This window comes from Gadus macrocephalus, chromosome 4, assembly GCF_031168955.1.
Source record: "Gadus macrocephalus chromosome 4, ASM3116895v1".
NCBI classification, from domain to species: Eukaryota; Metazoa; Chordata; class Actinopteri; order Gadiformes; family Gadidae; genus Gadus; species Gadus macrocephalus.
In genome coordinates, this window is record NC_082385.1 from 18,047,959 (window position 1) to 18,071,051 (window position 23,093).

Genomic DNA, 23,093 nt, shown 5'->3' on the forward strand with positions numbered 1-23,093 from the left:
GAACCTCCTTTCGGGAACAGTAAACTCTCCAAGGGGGGCCTTAATATGGCGGTGCACCTTGGACCGTTGACAGTCAACGCATGAGCTGACCCAAGCACTAACGTCCTTTCTAAGCCCCTGCCACACAAACCTCTGGGAAACCAATTTCACAGACGGCTTCCTGCCGGGGTGGGAAAGCCCATTCAACGCCTCAAAAACGGGCCGGCGCCAGGACACAGCAGTCGAGGCTGGCCTGTAGAGACGTCGCACCATAGCCTCACGTCCGAGCCGCCAACCGCGACCTCCTCCAGGCGCAATCCCGTGTCCGAATCCCTCAGGGCCTGGACCCCATGGTCGGAGGCCTGGTCCACGCTCATGCAGACGTAATCCAGGCCCAGTTGGACGGCCCCGATGACCGTTCTCGAGAGGCAGTCTGCGACCACATTAGACTTGCCAGCAATGTGTCGGATGTCCGTGGTGTACTCATAGATGTACGCAAGCTGACGCTGCTGGCGGGCAGACCACGGCTCCGACACCTGGGACATGCAGAATGTCAGAGGCTTGTGATCCACGAAAGCCGCAAACTCTCGTCCTTCCAGGAGGAACCGGAAATGGCGGATCGCCTGCCAGAGTCCAAGGAGTTCCCTGTCGAACGCGCTGTATTTGCGCTCCCTGGGGGTCAACTGGCGACTGAAAAAGGCGAGCGGCTGCCAGGCACCATCGACCCATTGCTCGTGCACTGCGCCGACGGCGTAGTCAGACGCGTCGGTGGTGATGGCAATGGGGGCATCATGTGATGGATGGGCCAACATGGCGGCTTTGCCCAAGGCGGCCTTCGTGGCCTCGAGCGCCTTCGCCCACTCCGCCGTCCAGTCGACAGCCTGGCCAGGGGACTTGTCCTTGAGAGCCCCGTACAGCGGGCACATCACGTGAGCCGCCTGGCGGATGAACCGGTGATAAAACGTCACAATCCCCAGGAATTCCCGGAGCGCCCGAGCCGTGTGTGTCACGGAACAGACGAGGGGACCCAAATGCTGGACACAGGGAGACGGAGACGGAATAAAGGAAAGGGGTTTATTCCGTAGACAGGCGAGTAGTCAGACAAGCAGGGATCAGGAACCAGCGGGGTAGTCAGACAGGCGGGGATCAGGAACCAGAAGGAGAGTCAGACAGGCAGGTATCAGGAACCGGCAGGAGAGTCAGACAGGCGAGGATCAGGAACCGGCAGGAGAGTCAGACAGGCGAGGATCAGGAACCAGAAGGAGAGTCAGACAGGCAGGGATCAGGAACCGGCAGGAGAGTCAGACAGGCGAGGATCAGGAACCGGCAGGAGAGTCAGACAGGCGAGGATCAGGAACCAGAAGGAGAGTCAGACAGGCAGGGATCAGGAACCGGCAGGAGAGTCAGACAGGCAGGGGTTCGATGACAGGCAAGCAAGGGAGCGACGGCAGGCGGGTAGTCAGGCAGGCAGGGGTTCGGCGACCGGGGAATACTAGAAAGGGAAGGAGAGAGTTACTACGGGGACAGGCTGCTGTAATACTTGAGAACGCTGGTTGGACCGATACTAACTGTAAAGACGTAGCGACGAACTGACGCCGGCTGATAGGAAATCCCCGGCTGATGTAGGGACGATCATCAAGGATAATTACGTCCAGGTGCGGGAGAAGGAGGCCCACCAGCGTCCCATAGCCACTAGATGGCGGCATTGGACCGCGTAGCAGGACGCGACGTGACAGTGTGTGGGCGGGGGAAAGCAGAAATTGCCTCCACCTTCGACGGAAGAGGGGCGGCCCCCTCTTTGTTGATGAGATACCCCAGGAAGTGGATGGAGGACAACCCGAACAGGCACTTCGCCGGGTTGATGATTAGCCCGTGCTGGTCGAGCCTCATGAAGAGGTTGCGTAGGTGACCCTGGTGCTCCTTTTCGGAGGAGCTGGCGACCAGGATGTCGTCCAAATAAACGAAAACGAAGGGCATCTCCCTGAGCGCCGAGTCCATTAACCGCTGGAAGGTCTGAGCCGCGTTCTTGAGCCCAAACGGCATACGCAGGAACTTGAATAACCCGAACGGCGTCACCCGCTGTCTTGGCGATGTCCGAGGGATGCACCGGCACCTGGTGGTAACCGCGCACCAGGTCCACCTTCGAGAAGACCCGCTTGCCCGCCAGGTGTGCTGAGAAGGCCTGGATGTGCGGGATTGGGTAGCGGTCGGGCGTGGTAGCGTCGTTCAGGCGGCGGTAATCCCCACAAGGTCGCCACCCGCCGTCTGGCTTGGGAACGAGGTGGAGTGGTGAGGCCCATGGGCTGTCCGAGCGGCGGATGATGCCCAGGCGCTCCATGTTGGCGAACTCCGACCTAGCGACTTTCAGCCTGTCAGGGTTGAGTCGTCGGGCCCTAGTGTAGACGGGTGGGCCCTTGGTGTCTATATGATGCTCTACACCATGTTTCGCCGTGACCGCGGAAAAGGTAGGTCGGGTTATACCGGGGAACTCCCTGAGCTGGCGTTGATATTCGTCCCCCTCTGAGAGGGAGCTGGAGAGCCCGCCGTAAGCCGCTCGACCGCGGGCACATTCAAACGAGGAGAACGGCCGTGCGTCCACCAGGCGGTTGTTTTTCATGTCTACAAGCAGATTGTGCTCACAAAGGAAATCCGCAGCGAGGAGGGGAAAGGAGATGTCGGCCGTGACAAAATCCCACCTGAATCGCTGGCCTCCAAAGCACAGCATCAAGGTCCAACTATAGAGATCAAGAAAGGAAGAGGCATGAGGAGGAGTACAACAGAACACTGTGCTTTCTAGGAGATCGTTTACTGATGTAAACTAAGTTTATGCACAATTATCTTACAATTCTGATTCAAATCCAGGTTTCTATTTCAGGAGAAAGATAGATAATCAGCCGACAGCCAGCAGCCAGCCAGCTGATAGCAGCTAGCACTAGATAGAAATCAATAGCTTTATCATCGGCACTAGTGAGGAGTAAAAAAAACACTCTCTGTAAGTAACATACATATGTAAAACATTCACGCATTTCATTTTTTTACATTAGCTCACTAAAACTCTCTGTAACTCGTGTATTAAGCAAAAAAAAAGCCTTACCTCCTGTTATCGTTGCGGATGCCAAAAGAAAAGGGAAAGATGCGGAAGTGATTCAGAAACTGCCGTAAAGCAGTACCTCTGACAGTTGGACAATGTGTGACGTCAGCGCATTTTTTTAACGCCTTTTTAGAACAGATACGTGACCTTAAAAAATGCAATATTCAGCTGAGTTTATTATCTTAGCCCCACCTTTTGAACGCAACTTTCAAATTACTTGACAAAATATTACAGTGTGAGAAAAGTGGATTCTGAGGGTAAAACCCCATAGGCTTCCATTCATTCTGGACTCGCCTGCGAGCGCCCCGCTTGGACAGAGATTATTACTGCAACCAGTCCAGAAAACCGGAACTAACCAGCGAGTGCCTATTCTCCTCATATTAGACATTCTCTGGTATAGTCTTCTCCCGTGTCTCTCCCAACCAAGCCCCCAGGAACAGTGCATACTTCCGCAATCCACCAGTGCTCAGCGGCCAAGCCTGGTATTGCAGCTGTTTAAGCGGGCTGTGGACGGGTCCCTCGATTCAAGGGACCCAGAAGTATACAGGTCCTTCTCAAAAAATTAGCATATTGTGATAAAGTTCATTATTTTCCATAATGTAATGATAAAAATTTAACTTTCAGATATTTTAGATTCATTGCACACCAACTGAAATATTTCAGGTCTTTTATTGTTTTAATTCTGATGATTTTGGCATACAGCTCATGAAAACCCAAAATTCCTATCTCAAAAAATTAGCATATCATGAAAAGGTTCTCTAAACGAGCTATTAACCTAATCATCTGAATCAACGAATTAACTCTAAACACCTGCAAAAGATTCCTGAGGCTTTTAAAAACTCCCAGCCTGGTTCATTACTCAAAACCGCAATCATGGGTAAGACTGCCAACCTGACTGCTGTCCAGAAGGCCATCATTGACACCCTCAAGCAAGAGGGTAAGACACAGAAAGAAATTTCTGAACGAATAGGCTGTTCCCAGAGTGCCGTATCAAGGCACCTCAGTGGGAAGTCTGTGGGAAGGAAAAAGTGTGGCAGAAAACGCTGCACGACGAGAAGAGGTGACCGGACCCTGAGGAAGATTGTGGAGAAGGGCCGATTCCAGACCTTGGGGGACCTGCGGAAGCAGTGGACTGAGTCTGGAGTAGAAACATCCAGAGCCACCGTGCACAGGCGTGTGCAGGAAATGGGCTACAGGTGCCGCATTCCCCAGGTCAAGCCACTTTTGAACCAGAAACAGCGGCAGAAGCGCCTGACCTGGGCTACAGAGAAGCAGCACTGGACTGTTGCTCAGTGGTCCAAAGTACTTTTTTCGGATGAAAGCAAATTTTGCATGTCATTCGGAAATCAAGGTGCCAGAGTCTGGAGGAAGACTGGGGAGAAGGAAATGCCAAAATGCCTGAAGTCCAGTGTCAAATACCCACAGTCAGTGATGGTCTGTGGTGCCATGTCAGCTGCTGGTGTTGGTCCACTGTGTTTTATCAAGGGCAGGGTCAATGCAGCTAGCTACCAGGAGATTTTGGAGCACTTCATGCTTCCATCTGCTGAAAAGCTTTATGGAGATGAAGATTTCATTTTTCAGCACGACCTGGCACCTGCTCACAGTGCCAAAACCACTGGTAAATGGTTTACTGACCATGGTATTACTGTGCTCAATTGGCCTGCCAACTCTCCTGACCTGAACCCCGTAGAGAATCTGTGGGATATTGTGAAGAGAAAGTTGAGAGACGCAAGACCCAACACTCTGGATGAGCTTAAGGCCGCTATCGAAGCATCCTAGGCCTCCATAAGACCTCAGCAGTGCCACAGGCTGATTGCCTCCATGCCACGCCGCATTGAAGCAGTCATTTCTGCAAAAGGATTCCCGACCAAGTATTGAGTGCATAACTGAACATAATTATTTGAAGGTTGACTTTTTTTGTATTAAAAACACTTTTCTTTTATTGGTCGGATGAAATATGCCAATTTTTTGAGACAGGAATTTTGGGTTTTCATGGGCTGTATGCCAAAATCATCAGTATTAAAACAATAAAAGACCTGAAATATTTCAGTTGGTGTGCAATGAATCTAAAATATATGAAAGTTAAATTTTTATCATTACATTATGGAAAAGAATGAACTTTATCACAATATGCTAATTTTTTGAGAAGGACCTGTATATCTCCCTTCACTCCAATACAAGTGGGGAACAGGAATGTGTCTCCGCAAAAAATGTCTGGATATCAATCAAAGGCTCATAATTATCTTTATGATTATCTTTACGTTGATTGTTTGTCACAGTCTATCGTATTAATGATACAAAGCCGTAACTAAACCCCTTCTCTTCTGTTTGCAGAAACTGGAAACTTCAGAGTATATTTTATCTTAAGTTAGAAAATCTTTGTTTCCTCATCAGATCCCAGTCCATCATGCTCCTGTACTTGTCTGCCGTGCCACCATCATGCCTCATGCATCACCTCTCAGCGCCCTGCCCAGCTGCATCTTATTCCGTTACTCAGCTCTTTCCAGCTCTCTCACATAAGTGACACACGCTCCACCCAAGTGTTTTTAATATTTTATTAATTATGCATGTAAGGTGTGCTTAAGTGGCCTGAAAGGTGCCAATCAATAAAATGCTTTTTATTAATATAACATTATGGCCCCATCAAAATCAAAGTACACCTGCCATTTACAGATATCATTTATACTATCCTAGACATCTTTAATCTTATTTACAAATCAGAAATCAGGCCTACAGTAGGCCTGATTTCCTCTGAATGTTTAAATAAAAGAATTCCCTGTCCATGTCAGATCCCTGTCCATCATACTCCTGTTGTTGCCTTCCTGCACAGCTGACTGCCTCCTCCATCGATTGCGGCCACAGCCCTCTCCCTGTACAATATGTTAAATACATTTCAGGATCAAGTTTGAGATTCAGTTTCAGTATTACTTGTTTTTGAAACCTGACGTGGGGCTGGCACCGCCACCATCATATCTGTCTTATTTATTGCACCCACACATAATAGGTTGATGATACCATGTGGGGTCATTTCAGACCCCTTTGCTTCCTAACACCTTGTGAGTTCCCTGGGTACACCAGCTGATGGGTCTATGTATATATTGGGCATTTGATTCTCGTTTCAGAAACAGAAATATATAAAAAAAACGAGTGGTAATTATTATTTCTGTTTTAACATTCAAAAAGGTATATACAAGGTGCTTTTCTTATAATGTCAAAAAGGGGCAAACTAATCTAAAATAATCATTGTTAAACATATAGAGAATCATCGGGGGATTAGTTACCTGTACTTCCATGGTCGGTAAACAATGCGACTGCAATCGCTCAGACCTCGCGCTTATGATGCTCCAATGCTAACAATGCTAAAAAACAAGAATATTTCTGCATCCGGTATATCATGGAGTAGGGCGTGGCTATGGACCCATGATGCAGAAGCATATCTCTCCTTGATGTTGCCCTGCGCCATTGAGCAGTTTACATAGGAATGAATAGGCGCCATTTTGGAATCCGTTGTCCATTTTATAATATGTCCATGCTCCCAACTCAGGTGATGTTGTTTTTCTCTGCGTTGACAATAAAGCCTTGATCATTCAACACTAGTCCTCTCGACTTTTCGTAATTGGTTAGAATATTAGACCGTGGGTTTTATCCACGACATTTTCATGTATATCACACACAAAATGTAGAAGGAAGTAGCTTCGTCTTGCTCATCTTACGGTATCTTTCTCGAATGCCACCTGAGTTTGTTGTACCTGGTGAGGTAAAGAGGTCAGCCAGTGGCTCTATTACTAGTTGAAATGGGTGCAGCGCCACCTATCGTACCGGGCTATGACATGTTTCAGCCAATGAATAGATTTTCTCACCACCATGTATACTCGGACAATTGCAGTTGTCCAATTTAGGAGCATAGTCGAACTATGGCTGTAATCGGATTAAGTGAATAAACAATTAAAACCACAGTACTTTGAGAATAACACTTTGCTGTTTTGAAAAACAACTCAGACATTAGCTGGTCCGTTCTGTTTATAATGATGGCCTTTACATTGTTGCTATGACGCATTTCAGGTGTCAAACATATTTGATCATGTTAAAGCTTCCCTATTTTATCACCAGGGCCCATTTTTTCTAAAGTAATCCAGTGGGATTTAAAGGATTGGACCAATTCTTGGAATTGGGTTTTTCAAAGCAAAAGATTGATTCCGAACTAAGAACAGATCATGGATCTTAAATTTGATCTGGATCAAACCTGCCCTTTGGGTTTTTCCAAACTTTGAACCTGGTTTGTGATCTATTTGATCCAAAAAAACAGGATAACCCACGTCCCATCAGAAGGGTGGATTCAGTTGATTATCCTGAAATTTGGTATTTCGATCACATTGATCCAATCCAGTTTTTTTTTTTTTTTTTTTTTAAAAGGGCCCTGGTGTGATGTTCATAAGCCATTATAAGCCATTTCAAAAGCTACTTTAATGTGACATCACCAATGGGAGTGTGGTCCAAACAGATCATGGATAGATAGGCTGGTAGATAGTTAGTCAGTTATCTAGTTACATAGATTGCAGGTCTTTCTTCCGTCTGGATTGTTAAACAAGGGCCCTTTTACTGTTCCTAAATTCCGTTCCATAAATTAGGAACGGAATTCCTAAATTCCGTTCTGAAAGCTTTTATGGTTAAGGAAGCCTCCTTCTGATAGTTGACATGCCAATGTGTTGCATTCACAGGTAACACTGCAGTAGCCTGTGAACAGCAATGTCATCAAAGTCCATGACGAGCTGGCTGCTATGCTAATGTTTGTATGAATGACCGTCACTTTGGCCCAAAGCATCTGCTAAATGCCCTGAATATAATATATTAATATAATATCAAACCTGTGCAGATGATTGCCACTGCTTCTTACGTGATCAGCACAGAGCACATAATGATAGTATGGTGATTTTTGTGTGAACCTTCCAGAAGAGTAGATGTAGACTTATTAATTCTTTATATTGCCATGCCAAATAATGCATAATAGTAAATGCATTTCCCCTTTAAACAAACTAAAGCCTGAGTTATCAACATTGATAGAATGAATTGTATAAATTAACACCAAACAAAAATTACAAAAGGTTCAGGCCAATTTTGTTTACTTCTTTAGTTACAAATGAATTAACAATCAAAAGGCAGTATTGCAGACACATAGATTTGCTGAAGCCCAAGTTAAATATAATTTGGCAATTCATGAATATACATGGCCATTTTTATATACAAAGAACATTTCAATGCTATTCCATCACATCTCCATACAAAGTCTTTTTCGGGGCAGCTGGTTCCTCCAAGTTAAGAACTAAAATTAAAACAAGTTTGAGAATGACATCAATGATAGGCATTCATTAACACGGACAGATGGACGGGAATTCACAAAGGACACATTTCAGCACTGACATCATCCTTTTATACTAACTGAAGACAGATCTGAGGCAAACTTTAACTATTAAAAGAAGCTGTTCAACAAACAGGTTTGTAAGGGTGCACTCACACTAGGCCATCTGGCCCTGGCCGTGTGGCCGTTTTCACACCTAACCATGCTCAAATGGCCCCATTGTTCTCTGGCCTGCACTCACACTAGGCCAACTGGCCGTGGCCGTTGGCCGTCGCAGCTGTGGCCTGGCCACGGAAGGCTCTTGTACATACTTAATCACGTCGTAACACGTCATCACCAGGCGTCCGCTGCATAATAAAGTCTGCCGCCTGTCAGAGTTTTAACAACAATGGATAACAACACAGAGAACACACCAACAGTTGAACTGCTTGACGCGATGTTTACCGTTTAATGGGAAAGAAGGCTCGTCGCCTTTATTATGTCCGTGGTCGTCGCATTGACTATACGTCATCCAGCTCAGGTTGCGTAGCCGTGCGTGTGCGCGTGTCGGCTCATTAGCATCTGTACCGTAGTGGCCCGTGCCGTAGCAGCACACCTCTCCCAAGTGGCCAAATTGGCCCGGCCTGGCCACACTGGCCACACTCATACTGGCAGATTTGAGCACGGTTAGGTGCTAAAACGGCCACGGCCAGATGGCCTAGTGTGAGTGCACCCTAACCATGTACTCACCTTTTGATGGAGTTGGATCTGGAATTTCTCCTTTTTCCAACAGCAACCACAGCTCAGTGCATTTCCTGGTCTCCCAGCGCGTCACTGCGTAGCTTCCGACAGACGAGGCCACTAGGGGCAGAAGGTGATGTTCGGTGTGATCTCATTACAGTGATTTAAAGCTATCACATAATGCCTTTTTAGGGTTAATAATTGGATCTGGGGGCATTTCTAGATCAGGGTTTCATGCCTGTATGTTAAAAATACCCCTTATTATTCTCACACTGTTCATTTACGTTTAAAAAACTGTCTATTTTGTAGGTCCAACGCTTTGTGCTTGTCAGCAAAAGACCTCTGAAAAAGAAGTCCCGCTTCCGAGGCGCCGGTTCCCTCGGTCACAAATGTCTATGGGAAATAACATGGATTTTTTGAATGATCGTACATAACAAATACTGTAGGTGCGAAATAGTAAAAGCTGCGTCACAATTTGAACTACACACTTTTTCCATTTAGGTTCAAATCGTTTTTTTGTGATTGTCTGCAAAAAAAAACCATTCAAAACTAGATGGAAAAAGCGTGTAGTTCAAAACATGACGCAGCTTTTACTTCTTCGCCACCAATAGAAGCTGGGATCGAAATCGTCCCTATTCACTTACTCACTATTCCCTATATAGTGTTGATGATATAGTGCACTATAGGCTATAGAGGGAACGAACAAACGAGAATTCCGACACTACGCTGAACATTTCTAAACGTAATTTGCGTCAATTTGCGTGATGAAGACAGGATTTTATAACAGATTTTATATTTTTATATACGAAGTTGGCTATGTCAAGAAGCTATTTAGCGAAGAAAATCCACGAGATTGAAGTTCTTCTTCAGCGTCTTGGCGAAGATCTTCCTGTGGAGGTCAGTGATCGACCGACGGTGCCAGTGCTCCCCGCCGCCATGCAAGAGGGGTGTCAGCCGAAGTGGAGCACGCTGACCGCCGACGAGTGACCAGCGCAGAGAGACTGCCACCACTGACCGAGGAGAGGGCGTCGCTGACCGCCGCCGTCAGGAGGGCGCCGCTGAGTGGAGCTGAGAGCTCACCGCCGCCGTGGAGAGGACGTCGCGGACCGTTGTGGAGAGCTTGCCGTCAATCGTCGCCGCCGAGAGGACGTCGCCGACCGCCGCCGGGAGGACGCCGCTGACCGCCTCACCGCCGGCCGCTGCTGCCAGCATGCCCATCGCTAGCCCATCACCACGGGACACCTTCAAGCTCCCACGATACGCCGGCATTACAGCCCTGGAGCCGTACCTAGCGCAAGTTGGACTTGCTGCAGTGAATAACCAGTGGAACAACCAAGCCACTGCTGCCCACGATGCTCTAGCACTAGAGGAAAAGGCGCAGCAGGTCTTGCTCGACCTTACGCTCACCGAGCGACTAAACTACGCGATACTGGCGGCTGCGTTGGAACGACGCTTTGGCAAACGGGTTTCAAAGGACAACATGAGGGACCAGCTGACCCGCTGGCGCCGCCAAGAGGGTGAGACGCTGGGTACTTATGCCGCATCTGTGCACTTCTATGCATGTCGGGGCTACCCCACGTTTGAGGAAGCAGCCCTTGAGGAGCTAGCCCTGGGCGCTTCATCCATGGCCTCACACCAGAGAGACTGAAAGAACACCTCCGTATCATGGCACCGACCAGCCTCAACGCTGCGCTGGATGAGTCAAAGAGGGTGGAGGCTATTACGATCCCATGCAAACGACCAGGTTCCGGGCCGACGTCAGCGATGAAGAAGGGAATGTCGAGGGAAGGGTCGTCTTCCAGGCTCGTCCGTCGCCAACTCGACCAGACCGACGTCGACCAACCCACGTGTCCCGGGAACGCCGTTTCAACAAAACCGTTCTGGCGCTGTGGAGAGGTGGGGCACTGGGCCCCGGACTGCCTCGCCCCCGCACCAAAACACCACAGAGCCCCACAGTTGGGAAACTAATGCGGGTAGGCACCCTGGGGAGACTGCCACCCGTCCAACGGACCATAGACCCCATTGAGAACAACGACAAGATTGGTAGATTGGGCCACGCACAAGGCCTCTACCTCCTCTGTTCCATCAAGGGACACCCCTGCTGGGCCCTCGTGGACACGGGCTCCACCATCTCCATTGTGCGCCCAGGGGTGCTTCCAGAGACAGGATGGACGCCCACCGACTGTAAGATCTGAACAGTGACCGGACTAGCTGGGATGCTGGGGAGAATCCCGCTGCCAGTGAAGGTGGGGAACACCGAAACCACCCACAAGTTTTGGGTGGCCGAAATTCTAGACCCCTGCATCATCGGGCTGGATCTACTGACTCGTTGGGGGGCTAGGGTGGATGTGTTAAGGAACACCATTCACTTCGGCACGGAGACGCTGACCCTCCAGCGCCGTCAAGGGGGGAAGATAGGGTGTACACAAGCCCAGCTGTGTTCACCAGGCGCCACACCATCGACGCCGCCATCCCCTGAGACGACAACAGCGACCTCCGTGGAGGCTAAGACTCCTCAGCCCCCATCGTCAGATGTTGACAACGCGATCCAGGAACTGTACCAGCGGAGCAGTGAAGGACTCGATGCTCAGCAGAGTCAACAGCTGCGAGACCTGCTCCAGCAGTTTACAGACATTTTTGCTGCAAGAAATCAGGACTGCATCTAAACTAACCTGGTGCAGCACTCAATTGACACTGGCACGGCCGTGCCCATTAGACTGCGAGCCCGCCGACTAGGGTTCGCCAAACAAGAAGCAGCAGAGCAGATGATCCGGGAGATGGCTGAGGCGGGGGTGATAGAGCCATCCCCCTGGGCTGCCCCTGCCCTCCCGGTCAAAAAGAAGGACGACACCTGGAGGTTCTGTGTGGACTATCGTCACTTGAACGATGTAACCAGAAAGGACTCTTATCCCTTGCCCCGCATAGATGACGCCTTGGACAAAGTCGCAGGGTCTCAGTGGTTCAGCTCACTAGACCTGCGGAGCGGCTCCTGGCAGGTGGAGCTGGCACCAGATGTAAGACCCAAGACGGCTTTCACCATCAGCCAAGGGCTCTGGCAGTTCAGGGTGATGCCCTTTGGTCTCTGCAATGCTCCCGCCACGTAAAAGAGACTTATGGAGAGGGTTCTGACTCACGTCCATGGAAAACAGTGCGTGGTCTACCTTGATGACCTTCTGGTCCACGCCAGGGACTTCGAGCTGGACCTGCAGAACCTCCGCCAGGTCTTCCAAGCCATTCGGGGTGCAGGCCTGCGCCTACACCTCAAAAAGTGCAACCTACTGCAGCGCAAGACCAGGTTCCTGGGCCATGTGGTTGGGCCAGAAGGCGTGGCTACGGACCCTGCCAAGGTGGAGGCGGTGAGGAATTGGCCCATCCCCCGAAATGTCGGTGAGGTGCGCAGCTTTCTGGGGCTCGCCTCATACTATCGACGGTTCGTCCGTGACTTTTGCATCAATTGCCGCCCCCCTGCACCGTCTCACGGACAAGGGGAGAGAGTTCAGCTGGGAGGAAAACTGTGCAGCCGCCTTCGCCCAGCTCCGTGCTGCTCTGACAACCGCAACCATCCTGGCCCTTCCTGACCCTGGCCGCAGCTTCGTAGTGGACACGGATGCCAGTGACATGGGACTGGGGGCAGTCCTGTCACAAGGGGGAGCAGGGGGCAAGAGGGTGATGGCTTACTACAGTCGCTCCTTGTCAACTACTGCGTCACCCGACGTGAGCTCCTGGCGGTGGTTGAGGCGTTCAAATACTTTTGCCCCTACCTCTACGGCCAGCGGTTCCTTCTCCGGATGGACCACGTGTCCCTGACCTGGTTGCTCAGCTTCTAGGAGCCTGAGAGTCAGGTGGCCCGGAGGATCGAGGCCCTACAGGACCGAGCTGGGCGTCTGCACAGCAATGCAGATGCCCTGTCCCGACGCCCCTGTGAGGACTGCAGACACTGAACACCAGGAGGAGGGAGATGGAGCTACTCTCCGGGTAGCTGCCACGGGACAGGTCGGGCCAGGTGAAGGTTGGCTGACTGCAATGGAAGACCAGAAGTGGCAGGCGGCACAGGAGAGTGACCCCACACTGGCCAGGGTGGGACAGTGGGTTGACAACCGGAGGCGTATGCGGTCCCCGACCAGAGTGCGGTGACCACAGCCGAGCGTCTGGTGTGTGAGATGTTCTGTCGGTTCGGGGCACCTCAAGAACTGCACAGCGATCAGGGGCGGAACTTTGAGGCTCAAGTCTTTGCTGAGGTGTGCAAACGCATGGGGGTAAGCAAGACCAGGACAACGCCACTCCATCCCCAGAGCGACGGGCTAGTGGAGCGGTTCAACTGGACGCTTCCCACGCAACTGGCCATCGTCACCTCACGACACCAGCGAGACTGGGACCGCCACCTTGCACCGCTCAGCGGTGCAAGAGAGCACGGGGTGCACGCCAGCCACACTTATGTTTTCGGCAGAGAGCTGCGGACGCCTGTGGACCTAGCCTTCGGCACCCCCCCCCCCCCGACACTGATCTCCCCAAGATACTGGGCTTCGAGTACCTGCGGGACAACCAGCAGCGTCTGGCAGAGGCTCACAAGTTTGCCAGGCAGCGTCAGGAACAGGCGGGGGCACGACAAAAGCGGGGGTATGACCTCCGTTGCCAGGGCCACTCCTTCATGCCTGGGGAGAGGGTGTGGGTCTACAACCCAACCCGGAAAAAGGGGGTCTCCCCCAAACTGACCAGCCAGTGGATGGGGCCCGGTGAGATGCTGGAACAACTTTCCGATGTTGTGTATCGGGTGAGATGTGTGCCCATGGGCGGGTGGTGGTGCTACACAGAGACTGCTTGGCACCCCTGGCGGCCGGACTTCCCGACAAACACAGCTCACCCAGCACGGCTCCACTCACACCGACGAGTCCTCCGACTCGAACAGACAGTGGTGGGTTGGGGCATGCGACCCCACGGGCTCACAGGCGGCGGCGGCCTCCCCGTTGCTATCAGGACTTTGTTGTCGGCTGAGGACAGGCGACATTCTGGTGGGGGGCAATGTAGCGCCGGGGTTATGTTTGTTGTTTTGTTATACGACTGCTATTGGTTGATGTGTTCCCATCATGCTTTGCGGTGCGGAAGTTAGGGGAGGAGTTAAAAAGACGTTGAGCTTTGTTGTGGTTAAGGGGTGCTCGTTGAGCTTTGGTTGTGGTTACGGTGAACTCGGGATCTTTCAATAAAGTCACTGAAAGAATATAGCACGCCTCTGCTTTTGATATTCACCACAATATAAACAAACCGAGCACTCACGAGGAAAGCTGGAGGTTGTATTGATGTTGAATGTTACATTTCCTTGATCAGGGTTTTCTTTTATTTCTTTTATTTTGAATGTAACATTTTCTATGTTAAATCGCAAATAAATTGTTGACATTTCGATGGTGTGAAAGTGTGGTTTTGTTAACTATGGTTATGTGTTCCGATTGTAAGCTGTAATAGCCCAAAATTTGTTGAGGCAATTGCTCTGTCGCTAGTTTAGACACTTTTAAGAGTTTAACACGGTTTTAAACTCAAGAAGTCACGTGACGTCTTAAGCTCCATTGCTGTGTCATATGTACTTGTGGTTTGGCCTGCAGCTGCATTATACCTTGATCTCAATTGCTGTGTCTTCAGAGTAATTCACATCAGTAGAGGGCGTATTTTGTGCATGTTAATCTCGAAACTGACTAACTGTTATAGAGGAGACTAAACCAGTTTGCAGGATGAAACAAGGCTCCATCTCCGACACACACACACACACACAATTAGTTTTATGAATTATTATTAATAGGTATGATACATTTACACTTATTACACCAGATAGGCCTTCAGTACAATACAGGCTACAATATAGGAGTTTCTTAAAGTGCCCAACTAGGATTTTTTTTTTGCTCTCTGCAAATATTTTTTTTTGCTCTCGTTGTAGTTCTCTATCCGCGACATGTTAATCGACATAATCCTTACTCTCCTTCTCCGAGAATTAATAGGCTTGACATTACCCTAATAACTTGCATAGGCCTATTAGTTCGTCTTCAATTAATTAATTAATCAAGTTTGCATACACACACCAAGAGAAAACAATGACAAGTAATTGATTGACGTAGTTGAGGGCATGTTTCCAGACTCAGATTTCCAAAAAAGTAGCCTAGACTATTTCATAATATATGTCAACACATTATTAGTGTTTTTATTTATGATAGTTTTATTATATTAAAGTTCACTTTACATTCCCATTAAGTTTTTGTTGGTAATTATAGCACAAAATGCATCCACCATTAAGTTAAGACTGCATCTGCTGGGGTATACTAGAAATCGGAGTACTTCCAGTTTCCAAGCAGTTTATTCTGAGTCAGCTAGGAATCAGCTGATCCTGTAGGAGTCGTTACACAGCAATCACGTTCAACCTTGTGCGCAGCTGCTTGTTAAACTCCAAAACCTCAGTTTTAAGGAGTACGTTTTTAAAGCACAGCAATGCTAACTGACAGAGCAATTGGCCCATTGTGTTTAGTTAACGAGCCAAACGAGCGAGCTAAGTATGTATTCGTTTTCGCAGATATTCGGCTTCTTCTTCTCCTCCGGAAAAACACGACCGCATTGCATTGTGGTATACGGGAGGAACGTGTAGGGAACATCATATGTTCAGTCAAATTTTGGGCATTTTAAGTCCAATTCGAACCCCCCTACAAAATGGCGAGCACCCTATATAGTGCACTATATCCGTGATAGTGAACGATTCCGAGTTTGTTATTGACGATCATACAACAACCCAATGTTATTTCCCACAGAAATTTGATCGAGGGAACCGGGAGGCTCGGAGGCGGGACTTATTCTTCAGAGGTCTATTAGACCCTCTATCGCCCTCTATAGAGTGGCGAAGTCACACCCCTTCCGGTAGGGCTCATGGGACCTATGAGATCGAAAAATATGATCCCGGTCCCGGTCTTTATATGCCCTGGATTACACATATGTTGTTTGTGGATTTAAAGGATAATTTTTCATGCAAAGAGTTCGAACGTTTATTGTGCAATTGTTCAGATAAAGGCTGTAGAGAAAACACAACGAGAAAGACTACACGGCTCGTATGTGATGTCACGCTCCCTGCGACTGGCGTGGAGAAGACCGACAATCTTCCCATCGGCATAACTGAAACTCTGCACGTGCCCCGACTTATAATGGTTTTCACCTCTTTCGATGCTTTTATCCTCCCCTTGGAAAAAGCGGTGAAGTGGGGCAGAGAGATCGCCATCTCTGTGCCGAGTTCCAAGGGCGGGTGTGGTGACGTATATCATATGCGTCGAGAGCAGCGAAGAGCTGTAGTTCACAAAGCGGCCTCACATAAAACCTAAAATTATCAAACTTCTTCACGAACATTTTTAGTTTTCTTTGCATGAAAAATGATCATTTAAATCCACAAACAACAAATGTGTAATCCAGGGCATATAAAGACTGGGACCAGAAAATAATTATTTTCTCTCCATTGACACCCATTCATATTTTTCGATCTCATAGGTCCCATGAGCCCTACCGGAAGGGGCGTGACTTCGCCACTCTATTACCCAACCCCAGTGAAGTTATAAACATTGCGGGTATCCGGGAGGTGCAGAAAAAATACAATATTTCAACGTATGAAATCAATCCCTGACCGGACGTTTTTCATGCATTTCTTACCAAATGAAACGAGCAGGTTCCACTGAAGTGCATAAGGAAGCCTCTTTTGTAAAGCTTTTTGAAGAACAAAAAAACCAGCAGTACCTAGAATTATACATGACAGGGTTAAAAATGCAAAAATGCCAATGTGCAATGACGATAGCCATACGTCTGTGGTCCATTCATACTTTGCAGTCACGTGACTACCATGGCTACCTGGAGGACAACAAACTCCGACAAAATGGCGACGAACAGCGGCCAGCCAGGGGAATTGCAGCCTTTCAGATTTTCAATACTACTATCAATCAACTATTTAAACATAAATGTTCAAATGAGATATCAAGAAAAGATAAACATACTCGGAACTTGTGATCCATACACAGCACCCGCTGATGTGTTCATTGCTTGGAAGTTGGCAAGGTCTCGACCAGACTTGGAGTTTGGAGATATTTATATTTATCTTATAGAGAATCCGTCACCTTATACTGCACAAAAAATGAAAGCCTACAAACGTACGGATAACTAACTTTTTTTCAAGAGTGGGTGGGTTAACAACGTTGTCGTATGGGAGGGGAAAAACAGGAATATCTTCATAATCAAAGCAAAGGTGAGTGAGTATCTAGCTGCTCGCAAAACCACCAACAAATAGTTTTTTTCTGAATCAAATAACTTTTAAGTAGCTCTTTTATTGACCAAGTAATGTAATGCGGTAGCGTCCACACAAGTTACATTTTCTCAAGCATTTCTGAAGTTCCAGCGCAGCAGTCTTTTGCTGCACTCTGAAATAAAACTGCTTAGGATCGTTTAGTGAAGCCTCCGCCAACGTTGCCAGATTGGGCCAGGTTTCCCGCCCGATCTGGCAACACTGGCGATCCCCATGACGGCAGATTTACTCCGTAGTTTTATAAATACATTACTTATGGCAAACATATGAAAACATAACCCCGGCTTCACTCGGTTGATGCATTCAATCGCACAGCAACTATCTGGCATATCGTTTTCACCTCAAAATACCAACTTTCGGTTCGTATGGTAGAACTGGCGACGTCCTGGCAGATCCTTGATTAGGTGTCTAGAGGACGTTGTTCTTGCCCGCCAGCCAGTCGTCGTGACGTCACGTGCAAAGTATGAATAGTCACATTCAAGGCTACTATGGCTTATTATGGTGTCATCAGAGTGGTTACCTAAGAGAAACGTCCCAGTGCCCTTCATGAAGGCTGATGACTGACAAGCAGCATATTGTTGTAGACCCTGATAATTACAAAAAACAACATGTCAACATCATCTCCTTACTGATGTAATTATTAATCCTCTACCGTTGCTGAAAGCATGATTGTGCAGTAACAACTGATCAGTTGTTTACTCATTTGTTGTCTAACATTACATCCCTATCCTGGAGTAAAAGTAAACTAATCAGAACCAATATACCCACCGGGTGTTTAGCAGCCAGGGCATCGTCTACTCTCCTCAGTCCTATATTAACCATTTAGCCTGTCGTTGCAAAGTCTATGAAAATGTACGCGGCTCGAGCAAACCATAGGGCAAACAAAAGTGATGTTATGAAAGGTTCCCCTTCCGAATGACGCCAACAAAGAACATAAACACAAGAAGACATAAAGAGGATGAGACGGCAGCAGGGACATGGAGCGACGCTCAGTGGCCTGGAGGCATGATTGGGAAAATAATCATATAGAAACACTGCAATTGCATTGGGAAGCTTAATGTTGATTTATTAAAATGAAGAGGGAATTTTATATGAAATCACAGAAAGCTTTAGGATTCAGATTTAGATATAAAGATTTAGTTATGCATAAGATATAGCTTCAGATTCATTATTTTGATTCAGGATTCGATTAGATATAAGATTTAGATTAAGATATAAAATGTAGATTCGATTGAACATATAATTCAAATTTTCTGAAAAAGTGACCAGAGGATTGCAGTGCACTTCGGAGGGGTATTCATTTGCCATATCCGGGAAAAATGGTGCAAAGCTCGAGCTAAATGTGGAACAAGTGACATGTTTTTCAGCAGCAAAAGTTAACAAACGGCCCCCATAATAAATTATAAATATTCCTCCATCTAAACCTTCAGACTCTTCACCAGGTAGATCCCACCCTCTCTACTTGTTTCTCTCTGTGGATCACCAGGGCCGTACCACTGGGCTCTGTATCAGGGTCCTGTTGCCCTATCTAAGTAACAATATTATAACATGCCTTATATTTGATATAATGGAAGATACAAATTAAACTAGGCTTAACTAAGGCAGTAGTTGGTAGATACTGTGAAGGTTAAATCACATGCCATCTGTTGTACATGCTACCAGGACCATTCAGTCACATTTAATTAATTGCGGAGTTAACGATTTGTAATTGGATTAATAAATAAATTGCATTTTTTCACAATTTATAAATCGCAGAGCCACACTTCCTTCCCTTTGCATGTCTTTCAAATCCAAACCACCCTTAACAGAGGTTTCATCCCCATAGTGCCAAAACTAAATTCGCGCGAGAGCAGAACATCATTCGCGAGAGGCTGAGGCTGTTTTGTGCGACCGAAGTTATATCCCACTCTCGCTTGCAACGAGGTAATGCTCTCGAGGAGCTGTTTTCCTCGCTCGGGGAGCAGCGCTCTGAGTGCACTCGCGCGCAGAGATAATTTGCGCGCTCGCAATTAATATCTACGCGTGTGTTATGATATAATACGCCCAAATGCATGTTTTATCACTTTATGGCACTAATGTGTCGCCATATGTTTCACCTCTCTCGCCACGCTCATCACAGACACCATCAACTCCTCCCTAACTCTGGCACCGTTCCCCCACCTCTTAAGCTTCCTGCCGTCACCCCCCTCCTTAAAAAACCTGGCCTTGACTCCGACGACCCCAACAACTTCAGACCCATCTCCAACCGCACATTCCTCTCAAAACTACTGGAAAGAGCCGTCGCAACACAACTCAATCAATACCTCCTATCCAATATTAACCTATACGAAACATTCCAATCCGTCTTCCGAACACACAGTACTGAAACAGCCCTACTTAAAGTCACCAACGACCTCCTACTCTCCTCTGACTCCGGCTCCCTCACCATTCTCCTCCTCCTCCTCGACCTCAGTGCTGCCTTTGATACCGTCAATCACTCCATCCTCCTCAGCTGTCTGCAATCCATTGGCATCACTGACTCCGCCCTCTCCTGGTTCACCTTCTACCTGTCTGAAAGATGACAATACATCTCCATCAACAACCACAAATCCCACACCATCCCTGTCTCACACGGAGTCCCCCAAGGCACAGTGCTTGGCCCCATCCTCTTCATCCTCTACATGCTCCCACTAGGTCACATCATCCCCCGCCATGGTCTTCAATTTCACTGTTACGCCGACGATACCAAACTATATATCACCACCACAGCCATTACTCCTGCCATCCTATCCACTCTCACCAACTGTCTCACGGACATCAAAACCTGGATGGACCACAACTTCCTCAAACTCAACAGCAATAAAACTGAAATTATCATCTTCGGCCCAAAAACCATCATCCCCACCTACCAGAACTTCTCACTTTGGATCGATGGTCACTCTGTCACTCCCTCCCCCCTGGTCAGCAACCTCGGCATCATCATGGACCCCACACTCTCCTTCAAGTCACACATAAACAGCGTCAGATCCTTCTTTCACCTCTGCAACATTGCACGCCTTCGACCCACCCTTTCATCCTCAGCTGCCGAAACACTAATCCACGCCTTCATCACTTGCAGACTTGACTATTGCAATAGCATTCTGTATGGCCTCCCCTCCACTATTCTTCAAAAATTGCAATATGTACAAAACTCTGCTGCCTGATTGCTTACTAACTCCCCCTCCGGAGAACACATTACTCCCATCCTCCGTCAACTCATTAACTTCCAATAAAACAACGCATCAATTTCAAGATTCTCCTCACCACCTACAAAACCTTAAACAACTTTGCACCCTCGTACATAAGAGATCTCCTTCATCGCCACTCCCCCACTCGCCACCAACGCTCCGCTGATGCCATTGCCAACCTTCTCACCTCCATCACCAAGACCAAGTATCGCACCCTGGGGGACAAAGTCTTCGCCTTCGCCGCCCCTACTCCCTCTGGAACTCCCTCCCTCTGACCATCCAAAACTCTGATACGCTCTGTTCATTCAAAAGTCAACTTGAAACCTATCTCTTCAGGACCACTTACAACATTTGACATTTGCTCATCCTCCGCCATCTTCCACTCTCTTAATGTGTTGCCTATTGTTGTGGTGTCTGTACTGTCTGTATGTATTCCTTTCTTATTTGTAAAGCTTCTTTGAGTATTTAGAAAAGCGCTATAAAAAACGGATAAATTATTATTGTTATTATTATCATTATCCTGGGATGAACACAGGTGTCATCTAAATGCTTATGATGGTTCCTCTTTATATACCAGGGCCGGGGGCAGGAGACTAAAGTAGAAAGGCTTTAAAGGGGAACTATGCAACTTTTTTGGCTCAATTTACATTAACATAACAGGTTAAGAGTTCTATAACACTTATTGGTCGATTGGTCGCTGTTTTGACTCTTTGCGCATAATGGCGGAAAAAAGGGAATATGCAAGTTTCTGTCGGCGACCCACCACCCATTCTCGCCGGAGTCTCGGGTCTCGCGCAGCACCGAATTGCTTTATGGCACTACAGACCCACAACCACCCACAAGTAGCGAAGGGATTGTTACATTCTTCATGGATCAGCCGACTAAAGAGAGAAAAGGACCGACAGACTGACCGACAGAGAGGCCAGACACGAGTAAACGTTGGGTGAGCTTTTCTGAAAGAAAAAGAAGACTGCAAATCGGATGCCGACTTGCCATGGCCTTGTGTTGCTCTTCAAATTGTAAGTACCCTTGGGTGAACTTTGTCCTCTTTGTATTGTGGCTTCTTAATGTTGATAGTCTCTGTAAAAAAATGTTTGCTTGACTGTTTTGTGGCGAGCCCTGTATGTTTCTAGCTTGCTGGGATGTTAGCGTCCTCGCTACCAAACCATTTGTTTTCATGGTTGTTTTGATGTTCGTCTGTCTCGTCCCCCAGATACAGGCTAAATCCCCGAATCCAGGTTCTTGTTTATCTAGATCACTAGACCGCTATTCAAATGCCTTCAGATTGTTTAAGAGTGTATAGCCTGTATCATGTGATATGTCAGGCTGGCCATATAATACCTGCACGAGAGCTGCTAGTTAGCACATATTCATCAGTATCAGAAATGTTACGATACGTGAACCTCAATTATAGCTTTAGCCATGTTATACCTTTGTTGTAGTTCCCCGTTTGTAAACATGTTTGTAAAAAGATTGCTTTGTATTTTTTCTTAGTTACAAGTGTTGGCAAACAACATGAGGCTTGATGACCCAAGACGGCTCGGACTACCTGCCCCGGTACAAACACCACCCACATCTGAACTTGTGCGGGTACCCGTGTCACGAGGAAATCCAGAGAACCCTCAAGAAGATGTTACACCAAAAAAAGAACTGTCACTTGCATTTCTTTCAATATCCAAAATAAAAAAAATTCTAACCAAAGTGTGTATTATTGAACAAATAGTACAAACATGTTATTTAAAAAAAATGGAAACATTTTAAAACCATATACAATTATATTTATGTACAATGATTATTTGCAGGCATTTACACGTAAACGTAAGTGTTTCCCTGATCCTGCACAGCATCTGCCTATGGCAACTCCTGCGGGGATTAGCGACAGCATACCGTCTCGATCTCTGAATCCATTCCCTGTAATTTTGTACACAAGGGACGTACTTCAGCAGATACAGAAAATGTAGGACTGCTGTGCAAATTGTTCATTCTATCGTTATGTATTATGTTGGCCAACACTCTTACACTGATCGTTCTGTTCAACCAAAGATAAAACAATTCTAATCTAGGATACAATATCTCTCCTTCAACTATAAAGAAGGATGGGTTTATTGTAGAGCTGTCAGTTAAACGCGTTAACGGCGTTAACGCAAACCAATTTTAACAGCGTTAAAAAAATTATCACGCGATTAACGCAAATATTTTTTTTTTTGCTTTGGCTCAAAACAAAGAAGCAGTAGCCTGACTGCTATGTTCAAATGACATTTGTTCAAAGCAGTCGTTTAATTGCACTATAGGCTCTTTTTTTGTATCGTCCTGTTTTGATCAGTATATGCCAATGTTATCAATAAAAAATCATTTGCACAAGACAAGCCGATGCACTTCACCATGTTGATAAGAGAATTAAAATGAGAAGAATTATGGGACAAAAAAAATCAA

General features: G+C 47.3%; 1 protein-coding gene and 1 long non-coding RNA gene across 5 annotated transcripts; one reads left to right on the forward strand and one right to left on the reverse strand.

Annotated features, from left to right (window-relative positions):
- Positions 1-5,611: 5,611 nt before the first annotated feature.
- tmem141 (transmembrane protein 141) lies at positions 5,612-18,404 on the reverse strand. Of its 4 annotated transcripts, none has more exons than XM_060050622.1 (5): positions 18,223-18,397; positions 17,975-18,041; positions 16,812-16,895; positions 9,156-9,266; positions 5,612-5,940 (listed from the first exon to the last, which is right to left on the reverse strand). In XM_060050622.1, exons 1-5 carry the CDS (start codon positions 18,274-18,276, stop codon positions 5,801-5,803), a joined length of 456 nt encoding a protein of 151 aa, XP_059906605.1. In that variant the 5' UTR covers positions 18,277-18,397; the 3' UTR covers positions 5,612-5,800. The 4 variants fall into 4 exon arrangements, with proteins under 4 accessions (XP_059906605.1, XP_059906607.1, XP_059906606.1 ...); XM_060050623.1 differs by lacking the exon at positions 5,612-5,940 and adding an exon at positions 8,174-8,390 and having other exon boundaries at positions 18,223-18,392; XM_060050624.1 differs by lacking the exon at positions 16,812-16,895 and having other exon boundaries at positions 18,223-18,404.
- Positions 18,405-21,242: 2,838 nt separating this feature from the next.
- On the forward strand, positions 21,243-22,361 carry LOC132455523 (uncharacterized). The gene is made up of 2 exons (XR_009525262.1): positions 21,243-21,679; positions 22,155-22,361. It is a non-coding gene; the product is annotated as an uncharacterized LOC132455523 (long non-coding RNA).
- The last annotated feature ends 732 nt before the right edge of the window (positions 22,362-23,093 follow it).

What these genes read in the sequence shown, in the direction of transcription:
- tmem141 (XM_060050622.1), bottom strand. Translation starts at nt 18,276, where the DNA reads ATGGTTAATATAGGACTGAGGAGAGTAGACGATGCCCTGGCTGCTAAA. An exon ending in CACTGGGACGTTTCTCTTAG is followed by an intron (nt 16,896 to 17,974) that starts GTAACCACTCTG and finishes GTATAATTCTAG; the next exon opens with GTACTGCTGGTTTTTTTGTT. An exon ending in GAACCTGCTCGTTTCATTTG is followed by an intron (nt 9,267 to 16,811) that starts GTAAGAAATGCA and finishes TTCTGCCCCTAG; the next exon opens with TGGCCTCGTCTGTCGGAAGC.